At 46.5% G+C, this 11,965-nt stretch overlaps 1 protein-coding gene across 2 annotated transcripts in view; it reads left to right on the top strand.

Moving 5' to 3' along the window:
* Positions 1-4,697, top strand: part of PGD (phosphogluconate dehydrogenase) — a 15,076-nt gene extending 10,379 nt beyond the window's left edge. For both annotated transcript variants that reach the window (XM_018576866.1, XM_018576874.1), the window contains exons 10-13: positions 1,266-1,399; positions 2,763-2,862; positions 3,532-3,654; positions 4,457-4,697. In XM_018576866.1, coding sequence (XP_018432368.1) covers positions 1,266-1,399; positions 2,763-2,862; positions 3,532-3,654; positions 4,457-4,576 — 477 coding nt within the window. In that variant the 3' untranslated portion in view covers positions 4,577-4,697. The remainder of the gene's footprint in view (positions 1-1,265; positions 1,400-2,762; positions 2,863-3,531; positions 3,655-4,456) is intronic.
* Positions 4,698-11,965: the final 7,268 nt, after the last annotated feature.

Raw genomic sequence — 11,965 nt, 5'->3', positions numbered from 1 at the left:
GGGGGGGGGGGGGGGGGGGAGAGAGAGAGAACAACCAATCGATTAGTTGAAAAAATAATCGGGTAACTAATCGATTATGAAAATAATCGCTAGTTGCAGCCCTAGTTTATACCTCGGGTGTATGGTGTGCTGAGCAGTGCAGTATCAGGCGTTGTTCATGCTGATGGAGGAAGTTTGTGATGACGGGGACGGTGTTGATGATTTGCCTTAATAAAGGTTCTGTGACTCCAATGTGTCCGTATTGGATGAACCGAGTGTCACGTTGGATCGCTGGCTTTTTTGTTTGGAGAAACTTTAGGTAGCCGTGTACCCCTCATCCTGAGATGACAAACTACCGGACTCTGTGAGGTTCACCTTTTACTTGTGTTTTTGAAATGTTCAGTGTCTGTGTGTGGCTGCAATTTATAACCAGGACAAAAGGCAGCTCGGCACGCACACGCGAGTTCTCCTATGGTAGAAAGGAATCATGGCACACTCACAAGTCAGCATGTGAAACCACTTGTCTCACCACTAAGGTTAATAACAGAGGTTTGGATACACGTCTTCTGCAGAAAATGTGAAAGCCGCACAGCCGCGCCAAGGCCCCGCTTATAGTGCGGTCCTAACTCTAAACTATGAGAGTCTCCATCTTGGAGCACATGGGGGCAGAAGATTTCAAATTGGGTGCAGATTGTCAGCCCATTTCGTGTGCACCTTACTGTATAGCTGGTGACAAATTGAGTGCGTTTTGTCATTTGTTTTGCTTGACCGATTTGGTGCAGCGACGCATGGGGGGTTCTCAGCTGCCATTGGGATGTGTGGGATCCCTTGTGTGTTCCTTTTTAAGGAGGTTGGGCTTCCTTCTGACAAACCTGCACCCAATTTGATATCTTCTGCCCCCATGTGCTCCAAGATGGAGACTCTCGTAGTTTAGAGTTAGGACCGCACTATAAGCGGGGCCTTGGCGCGGCAGTGCGGCTTTCACATTTTCTGCAGAAGACGTGTATCCAAACCTCTGTCATTGTCCTTAGTGGTGAGACAAGTTGTTTTACATGCTGGTTTGTGAGTGTGCCATGATGCCTTTCTGCTGTTTTACTGTTCAAAGCCCATTTCGTGTGCACCTTACTGTATAGCTGGTGACAAATTGTTGAGTGCGTTTGTCATTTGTTTTGCTTCTCCTCCTATGAACACTCTTTGTTCCGGTGTGAGCCCCTTGTGTGATGATCTGCAGTCGATGGTCAGACGGACTCGCTGGGTACATAACCGCTTTCCATTTCCTGTTCCAGGCGTTATATGCATCCAAGATAATTTCCTACGCACAAGGGTTCATCCTCTTCCGCCAGGCGGCCCAGGAATTCGGCTGGAAGTTGAACTATGGCGGGATCGCTATGATGTGGAGGGGAGGCTGCATCATCCGCAGGTAAGTTCTTAGTGGTTAGGAGTCATCCCAATGTACATAAATGGTTCTGACGCTAGTTGTCCTGTGACATAGACTTTGACTCGCTGACCTGGAACAAGGATGCTGAAAGTGAAGTCGGATCTCCTGAGATGTATTACTAGTTCTGGGTCGGTTATGCAGAAAGTATGGAGGTCGGTTAATTGGCCTGACAGCCAGGCACCTAGCATTGCGGGGAGGCCGCCATTTCTACTCTCAGCCCAGGTTTATTTTCATGTCTGATGGTCCTTCAGGTGGATTTGGACATTTTGTTGCTCATCTGTTCAGATACAAGTCCCAGAACCTCCTGGTGACCTGCGGTTGGGCATTCTCCGACTTTTTCCACCACAGCCGGAGCCCCACAAAGAGCCTCGATGTGTCCTTGGTACACACCTGTCCTATGGCACTCTGGTGGGATTGTAGTAAAGGGAATAGCGCTGTAAGCACAAACCTGCTGCATAAAATCTCATGTGCCGGCAGCACTCTGGAGAGTCGGATCACACAGGAACACCGGCCCGGGTCTCCAGCAGTCTCATTCCTCCTCCTGCAAACCGCTTCATTCAACAGCACTGCTCCGTTCCCAACCCGTGTAGCCTGAAGCCTAGTGATAGTCCCCGGGTTGTATGAGAAATGCCCATTGTACGTTTAGTATTGTGTTTGGCTTTGAACTGCAAGTCCCCCGGTCACACATAGGCGTGTCGGGACTGCGCACAAAACTGCGCCATTAACTAGTTACTAACATCGCAGATGCGGCCATCCAAACAGGCGTAAACACACGTGGAATGCATGTCACAGAATTTGCTGCTCACGTGACTTTTGCACATTTGACGCGTTTGGTACCCGTTGAAATCAATGGGGGACATGTGCCAAACGTGGGGAAACGCACAACATCTGTGTGAACGGGGCCTAATACTTCACATCAATGTGTGCCCCGAAGCTTACACTCTAATGTCCCCACTACAGTTCTACAGACGCGTCGGGGACCTGTCAGTATGTTTCAGACTACATGAGCAGTGCTGGAGACTGAAGTGGTGTTCCTGGTGTGTGTGTGTGTGTGTGTGTGTGTGTGCGTCCGTCCGACTCTCCACGGTGCTGCCAGCACAGGACATTGTAACCCGTGCTGCAGCACTTAGATTGTAAGGGAGATCATGCATGTAATATGAGGATCAGACTAATCCATCCAATCAGAGCAGCCCCTTGTACTACAGAGCTGTTGTTGGATGTAAAGGACGATGGAGGAAGAGTTTACCGAACAGGGAAGTGTTGTATCTCCTGACAAGCAAACATAAATTAGGGTCTTCTAATAAAACGTTTTTTTTTTTCTTTGTTCTCTTTTTACCCCTCTCAGTGTGTTTTTGGGGAAGATTAAGGAAGCCTTCGACAGGAATCCCGAGCTTCAGAATCTCTTGTTGGATGATTTCTTCAAAAAGGAGATGCAGAGCTGCCAGGTAACGAGGAGACTTTACTGTAATAGTAATGAATGTAATCCTCCTGCACTGAAATTCTAGGGCAGAAACAATGTTCCGTCTGTATAGTCAGTTTGGGGCTCCGCAGATCAGATTTCATGTTTTTTGGGGGGTTTTTTTTTTAAGCTGACCCAGAACAGGAACCTGAGGGCCCCAAAGGAAAGTCTATTTGCTCCTATGTAGTCGGATAGATCGTCTCACACTAAAGGGAACCCATGAGAACATTGTGTTAATATGCCTCTAAAGATGTACACTTCAGGTTAGCCATCACCCCACATGCGCCCCCCCCCTCCCCTCCCTCCTAGGTAGTAAGTCACTGGCCAAGAACAAGTCTTTAGACTGAAAGGACTGCACGTGTGTTCCAGGTCTGACAATAGTTTGGACCTTTTTTATATAAACAGTCTGGTGTAGCAGCTCCCATATTCATTCATGGGGGGGGAGGATTAGTAAAACGTTCAATCTTATCACGAGCTGCTGTTTGATCTGATACAAAACGGTTCCATTGCTGTATATTGTGACCGGTCCGGAACAACTTCATACAGAGACTTCCTGGAAGGGTCCACGTTGTCTTAGTTCAGTTTTTACCCCCAAAAGCTGTACAGTGAGATCACGTGTGTATCGGTTATATATTTCGGTGTTTCTCTTCCCTAGGAATCATGGCGCAGAGTGGTGAGCACCGGCGTGCAGTACGGTATTCCTATGCCATGCTTTACCACCGCCCTGTCCTTCTATGACGGTTACAGACATGAAATGTTACCGGCCAACCTCATCCAGGTAAGACGTCATGTGACCAGGTACACGGCCTTGAATTCTAAGCCGTACAATGTATATAGAGGGAGCAGCTTCCTGATATGGGAGATAGGAGAACTGATTGGCTCTAGGAGAACTGATTGGCTCTATAAGAGATCATGTGATGGAGGGGATGTGAGAATTGATTGACTCTATAAGAGATCATGTGATGGAGGGGATGTGAGAATTGATTGGCTCTATAAGAGATCATGTGATGGAGGGGATGTGAGAATTGATTGGCTCTATAAGAGATCATGTGTTGGAGGGGATGTGAGAATTGATTGACTCGTTTGGATGTGAGAATTGATTGGCTCTATAAGAGATCATGTGATGGAGGGGATGTGAGAATTGATTGGCTCTATAAGAGATCATGTGATGGAGGGGATGTGAGAATTGATTGGCTCTATAAGAGATCATGTGATGGAGGGGATGTGAGAATTGATTGGCTCTATAAGAGATCATGTGATGGAGGGGATGTGAGAATTGATTTATGAGTGATCATGGATCTCCTCTCTCTGTGTGTCACATTTTATTACCTCGTCTGTCTCCATTTTCTCTTCTTCCTGACATGAGAACAAGCAGCCATCTAATGTTCTCTTCTCTCTGCCCCATCTATGATAATCTGCAGACATGACATATATGTGGTTTATATTCTGCTTTGGTAATGGGGGGTTAGCGGGTCTTCCATGTGATTGTATAATAGACGTGTGGCCTATACACGGGGCTATGGATGCGGATGGAGATCCTTCTGGTAGTAATATGCCGTGTCTCCTTTTCTCTATTTCAGGCGCAGAGAGATTATTTTGGCGCGCACACATACGAGCTCCTCTCTAATCCCGGACATTTTGTTCACACAAACTGGACCGGCCATGGTGGCAACGTGTCGTCCTCTTCTTACAACGTCTGAGCCCCTCCCCCATGTCTACAGCAACTATAGTCCTGTATGTTGTCCTCTAGAGCTTCCTCTGTCGTCAGAATCTGCACTTTCTATTGTCTAGTGACGGAATAAATTTCTTTTTATATATGACCGATTTGTTATCTTCATTCAGATCTTTCTTACACATAAAAAGTTCCATTACAAAGAGGCCCTGTCATCTACACACATGCAGTACACAGCTGTTTCCAGTGCGGTATGAATAGTCACCAATGCACTCAAGTCTTGGAGATCAATATATGTGATTTTGTATTCCTTGATGAGGAAATGTACAGAATGTAGGAAGTCTTACCGGGGGAGAAAACAAATCTTCATTGGACTGTGTGTGTGTGTGTGTGTGTGTCTCGTATCTGGTATACATAGGTATGGCGGTTCTATATACTTGGAGATGACGGGTTCGGAGATGCATCCCATTTGGTCTTTGTTAACATTTCCTTTTATAGAAAGCTATTACCTTCATATTTTCTCACAATTGTTCCATCAAAATCCTCACGCTTACATACAACACGGAAGGAAGGGGAAATCATCCGACAGGGACATGTTCCACGGACAACTGTCTAGGGGGAGGTTCCCACAATTTGGGAGATTACCGCTAACTTTATTTTTGCGTCTCTGGGACAGGAGATGAAGGGAAATGTTCCCTGTAATACACAGACATTCCAAAATCACCTGACCGGGAAGGTTTAGCCCCTCTGTAAGGACACGCACACATGTATGCATACATACACATGCTCCTAGACACGTGTACGCATTTTATATAGATATATCTATTATATACACATACATGCATAAACCTATAGATACATATGCACGGGGACACGCATGCATACAAACGCATACATATAAAATGTATATATACACACACACACACACATATTGTGGCAGTGCATGGTAATGCCACGGTGTAATATGGCAACTTTGGCACCCAGGACTCAGCCAGAGGGGCTAAGAGGGTCCAGAATGTGAACCATGTTATAAGGAAGATCCCGGCTTTTCAGGTTGGTCCAGGTCTGGAGATCTCTTAAGGTGGCCATACACCTGCTGATTATAGTACGATAATTGTGGGTGATCCCGCGAAGGTATGAGAATCGTGCAGTGTATGGAAGGCGTGCGACCGTTTCTACTGTACGGTCACACGTCTTTTGTCTTCCGAGCACGTTTGAAAACCCGCCAAGAATTGTACGATTTTCGGCTGGTTGGTCGCAAGACAAATGCCGCATGGGCCGGTGTGCGCACACGCTGCCCGCTCAGCATTGCAGTCATAACGTAGAATCTGCCCATCTTGCACAGACAGATCGTACTTGCGATAATCGCAAGCCCGCCCCTCAGCGGGGTGGGCTTGTGATTATCGCAAGTACGATCTGTCTGTGCAAGATGGGCAGATTCTACGTTTTTTTTAATGACCTTACAATCATCGCAAGACTAAAGTCTTACGATGGTTGTAAGATGTATGGGCAGCTTTAGAGCTCTGGGTGGGATGAGATCTCCTGGGGCCGGGTGCTGCCAATGACCAGCCTGGAGTGATCAGGTGGCTGAGAGCCGCCTCATTAGGAAGCCAGCCCAGTGCTCAGAGTTGTGTGTGTGCAGGAGGCACATGCAGATTCGGGTGCGTGCTGGACGCACAAGGAACAGCCGGGGGAAGGCTGGGAGAGGTCAGGAAGGTCGGTGACCCGAGGGACCGCTCAGAGTCCGTGATCCACTCCAGCGGTCCGAGTATCACACAGAGGTGCCGAGGAAAGATACTGAGGACGCTGTGTGCTGAACAAGCCAATTATCATGAGAAGAGCATGGAGCGTGGACACACACACACACACACAACATCCCCACACACTATGTGTGTGTGTGTGTGTGTGTATATATATATACACACACACACACACACACACACACACCATCTACACACACCCACATCTACACACCTACACCCACATCCCCCACCATCTACACACCTACACCCACATCCCCACCATCTACACACCTACACCCACATCCCCACCATCTACACACCTACACCCACATCCCCACCATCTACACACCTTACACACACACACACACCATCTACACACACACACACACACACACACACACACCATCTACACACACACACACACTCACACACACGTTCCCCTCTTCCACATCAGTGGGACTTCCTGCGACACCCCGGATTCGTCTCCTCATGAATCCTCCCGGATTCATGAGGATTAGTGTTGCGGGTCGGGCGCCGAAGTTCAGCCTCACCGCACATATTCCAACATTTATACACTCAATAAAACACACATGAAAAAACCCACTCAATAAAACACACATGAAAAAACCCACGCATCGCACATGCATTCAAACAAACATTGCACATGCATCACATGCACATTGAAACACAGATCTCACACACATGCATTCAAAAAACACGCATCACACAACACATTGAAACACTCACATAGATCACACACGCATGCGGTATTATTCTGCACATATATCCTGCAGGGTGAACCTGCCGTGTGGACTAAATGTTATATACTTTTAGAAATTACATATCATTATAATATGCTAATGAGCAAAAGGGAGTCATTTGGGGGATATCACTACAACTTAGGGCCACACACACACACACTGTATGATGGGGGTGTGGTATGGAAATGTCTAATGTCGGGTTTGGTTGTAGAAGGATGAGAGGTTGGTGGCGTGATTCTGCTGCCATCATGTGGCGCGCTGCAACAAACACATTTCTGTAGGAGAATATTTCAGAATGGATTTATTTTGTACATAATTATGACATTTCTTTGTATATTTGAGATCTCAGACTCTCTGGTCCTGTATAGAGAGAAGTCGGTTTCTGCATTATGCCGTGTTACAGGACCATAGGAGGCCCTGCAGATGTGTCTGGTAACACGCATTGAGCTTGTGGACTGTAGAGGAGCGCTCGGTCACTTGTGTCATCTAGCAGGGAAGGAAGAAGAGACTTAAGGCCAAATGAAATCCTATTACGGGTTTATAACGTCGGTGGGGAGGAGATGTGTCAGGGAGTCCTTACAGAAGGTTACAGGGGGGGGTCAGTCTGTGTGGTTGGCCCTTGTTTCGTTTTTTGGTAAGGATCCAATCTACTGACCTCCTCCGTTACTGAATCCATCATGGTGTCGCTCCACCTTTTCCGCTCATTGCCGCCATCTTTTCTTAAAGTGATTTGCAGACCATCGGAAAACGTTCCCATCTCCTAAAGAGAATATTCCGGGGAGATGATCAGCGAGCAGCGGAAAGAAGTACATTGAATACATTTTACAATCCTCGGGCAGGAGGGGGCGTGGCGGGCCATTGAAGTGAATGGCACCGTAGCCACACCCTCCGGCCGCAATGCGATCGGCCGCGCGGGATCGCAACGCACATTGTGCCTTCAGTGCGTTCGGCTGCTGTGCGATCAAAATAGTGCTTGCAGCATTTTGATCGCATTGCAGGCATAATGTGCCCTGCGATCCCGAGCGGACGATCGCATTGCGGCCACAGAGAGTGGCTACGGTGCCATTCGCTTTAGTGGCCCGCCATGCCCCCTCCAGCCCGGCAAAAAAGTGAGCCGGCCACAATGCAATTCAGTGCGTTCCGGCCAGAATCTGACCGGAACGCACTGCCTATGGTGTGAATGAGGCCTTAGCCCTCACATGTCAATACAGGCAGTCCCTGGGTTACGAACAAGATAGGGACTGTAGGTTTGATCTTCAGTTGAATTTGTATGTAAGTTGGAACATGTACATTTTTTAAGTGTAACTCCAGCCAAAAAAAATTGTGTTTGTTTTGGATAGCATATAGGGAAGGAAGGGTTTACCCCTCTGTAATGTTTGTTTTGCTGACGATAGGGAAAGGGAAAGGGGGGGAGGGTGGGGGGTAAAGGTTATAACAGAATTGTAATTCATCACTATGGTATCCGGCCACTGGCTGTAGTTTTACATATTATCAGATGTCACAATCCCTGATGTATTATAGTAAATATAAGGAGGTTTCAACAAGACATATTAGATTCACATCTATGATTCATACAAGTGATCAATAAAGTTCATTCAAAACCTTCTTCCAATTTGCAATCACCTGAAATCAGGACCCTCACCCATTATAACACCCCAATTACAGGGTGGAAGGTCTTACGGAAAACTGTTACTGGAAGAAGCAGAAGTAACCCCTGGGGTACACATACTACTATTCTACAGGGAGTACCCTGACATGACACAAGTGTCATTATACCATGTACACACAACGCCCCAGGATCACATTGTGTATGTACAGCTTTCACTGACATCAGATAATGCAGCAATTGTATATCACCCGGCAAGAGCATTCCAAACCGCTTACACCTCATCTCACAGCAAGAGAACATCGTATTACTCAGCGACAGAATATCATTCCACGCCATAAATATAATACCGAAACAGAACGTTATATCAACCAGCAAGACCATACCAAGTCATGACTATGTACATCAACCAGCAAGAACATACCAAGTCATGACTATGTACATCAACCAGCAAGACCATACCAAGTCATGACTATGTACATCAACCAGCAAGACCATACCAAGTCATGACTATGTACATCAACTATGTACATCAACCAGCAAGACCATACCAAGTCATGACTATGTACATCAACTATGTACATCAACCAGCAAGACCATACCAAGTCATGACTATGTACATCAACCAGCAAGACCATACCAAGTCATGACTATGTACATCAACCAGCAAGACCATACCAAGTCATGACTATATATACATCAACCAGCAAGACCATACCAAGTCATGACTATGTACATATCACATCACAACAAAATATATATTACATCATGCTGGAACAGCGCAGACTTCTCATACCACAACAGCAATAATACATATACATTAGGGATGCACCGATACCAAGTACAGTACTCGGTAGAAGTACGGATACTTTTCCAGCTCCAGGACTAGAATAGAGAAACATTCCAATGTTAGTAGGCCGCTGTCATTTGTAAGGAGCACACGGAGCTCCCGGGATTTGTACATCTCTGTTTTAATGTATGATTTTGTTTTTATAAATATATATATTAGGGATGCACCAATACAGTTTTACGAGTACTGATACTCGCCCAAGTCCTCACAGATACAAGTACTGATACTCGCCCAAGTCCTCACAGACACAAGTACTGATACATTTTTGTTTATTGTCATGTGACAGTTTTTCTAAAACAATACAGACTAATAATTTTAGGACAGTGGTGGAGTGCCAGAGCCAGGTCCCAGCTGCAACCGCTGCAACACTGGTAGTTCTCGTGAAAATGCCAAGTATCGGCATTGGTACTCGAAAAGTATCTGTGCATCCCTAGTATATATACCAGCAATAGAATACCAAACCCTTCCCTATTCACTTCAAAACCAAATACAAATGTTGAAGTGATCCAGAAATGTGCGTACAGGACCAGGAAATGGCGGAACCTTCCCATGTTATAATCCATTGCTGAGCTCCATGTGTCTCACCTGCAGTGTGGCTGTCAGTTGGATTGCTGTACTTTTGAATGCTTCCAGCTTTCCTGCAATCATTGTACTTTGTTTCCCGATCACCTGCAAAAGGCACAAAACAAAATACCTGAGAAAAGGCGACTACGATAGAAAACAATGGTGCAAGAGCTGGGCGCAGGCAGAGTCAAAGTCCTAGTGGAAGGGCATGGTTATCAAATCCGGAATGTTCCACTTTTCATGCTGCACGCCTCTGAAATGCAACAAGATTTTGTATGTTTTGTGAGGTGCAGAGCTGAGCCTGGAAGAGTAGGTGCCCGCTGTTATGTCTGGTATATGAGCCTTGTAATAATATCACATGACCCGTCTTCTGTATACCTGGGACTGGTACGTGCCCGCTGTTATGTCTGGTATATGAGCCTTGTAATAATATGGCATGACCCGTCTTCTGTATACCTGGGACTGGTACGTGCCCGCTGTTATGTCTGGTATATGAGCCTTGTAATAATATCACATGACCCGTCTTCTGTATACCTGGGACTGGTACGTGCCCGCTGTTATGTCTGGTATATGAGGGCCTTGTAATAATATGGCATGACCCGTCTTCTGTATACCTCTGACTGGTATGTGCCCGATGTTATGTCTGGTATATGAGCCTTGTAATAATATGACATGCCCCGTCTTCTGTATACCTGCGACTGGTACGTGCCCGCTGTTATGTCTGGGATATGAGCCTTGTAATAATATGACATGCCCCGTCTTCTGTATACCTGCGACTGGTACGTGCCCGCTGTTATGTCTGGGATATGAGCCTTGTAATAATATGACATGCCCCGTCTTCTGTATACCTGCGACTGGTACGTGCCCGCTGTTATGTCTGGGATATGAGCCTTGTAATAATATGACATGCCCCGTCTTCTGTATACCTGCGACTGGTACGTGCCCGCTGTTATGTCTGGGATATGAGCCTTGTAATAATATGACATGCCCCGTCTTCTGTATACCTGCGACTGGTACGTGCCCGCTGTTATGTCTGGGATATGAGCCTTGTAATAATATGACATGCCCCGTCTTCTGTATACCTGCGACTGGTACGTGCCCGCTGTTATGTCTGGGATATGAGCCTTGTAATAATATGACATGCCCCGTCTTCTGTATACCTGCGACTGGTACGTGCCCGCTGTTATGTCTGGGATATGAGCCTTGTAATAATATGACATGCCCCGTCTTCTGTATACCTGCGACTGGTACGTGCCCGCTGTTATGTCTGGGATATGAGCCTTGTAATAATATGACATGCCCCGTCTTCTGTATACCTGCGACTGGTACGTGCCCGCTGTTATGTCTGGGATATGAGCCTTGTAATAATATGACATGCCCCGTCTTCTGTATACCTGCGACTGGTACGTGCCCGCTGTTATGTCTGGGATATGAGCCTTGTAATAATATGACATGCCCCGTCTTCTGTATACCTGCGACTGGTACGTGCCCGCTGTTATGTCTGGGATATGAGCCTTGTAATAATATGGCATGACCCGTCTTCTGTATACCTGGGACTGTGCGAGCTGCTGCTGTACAACAAGATGGCTGTCACAGCGTACATGATGGAGGTCCTCCTGAAACTCCAAAGCGTCCGACAGCCAAATCTTCAGCTCCTTCCCTTGTTCCAGAAAGACTAAGAACTGCTTCTCTACCGACGTCAGCAAGTGCTGCCTGGAACCAAGAACACAAACTTATCACATGAAATAACCCAAAATTCATTGTTACAGCATGAGCAAGGACAACAAGACTTCCCTCTCTGCGTCCACATGTGGAGAGGAAACTAAAAGCTAAACAGACAGTTTTCTTGTACGATTCGTGTCTAAAATATACAGAAAATGTGCTACACTATTAC

The sequence above is a fragment of the Nanorana parkeri genome, unplaced genomic scaffold, assembly GCF_000935625.1.
Source record: "Nanorana parkeri isolate BGI_ZX_2015 unplaced genomic scaffold, ASM93562v1 scaffold5, whole genome shotgun sequence".
Classification (NCBI taxonomy): Eukaryota; Metazoa; Chordata; class Amphibia; order Anura; family Dicroglossidae; genus Nanorana; species Nanorana parkeri.
This window is presented reverse-complemented; position numbering and strand designations above follow the sequence as displayed.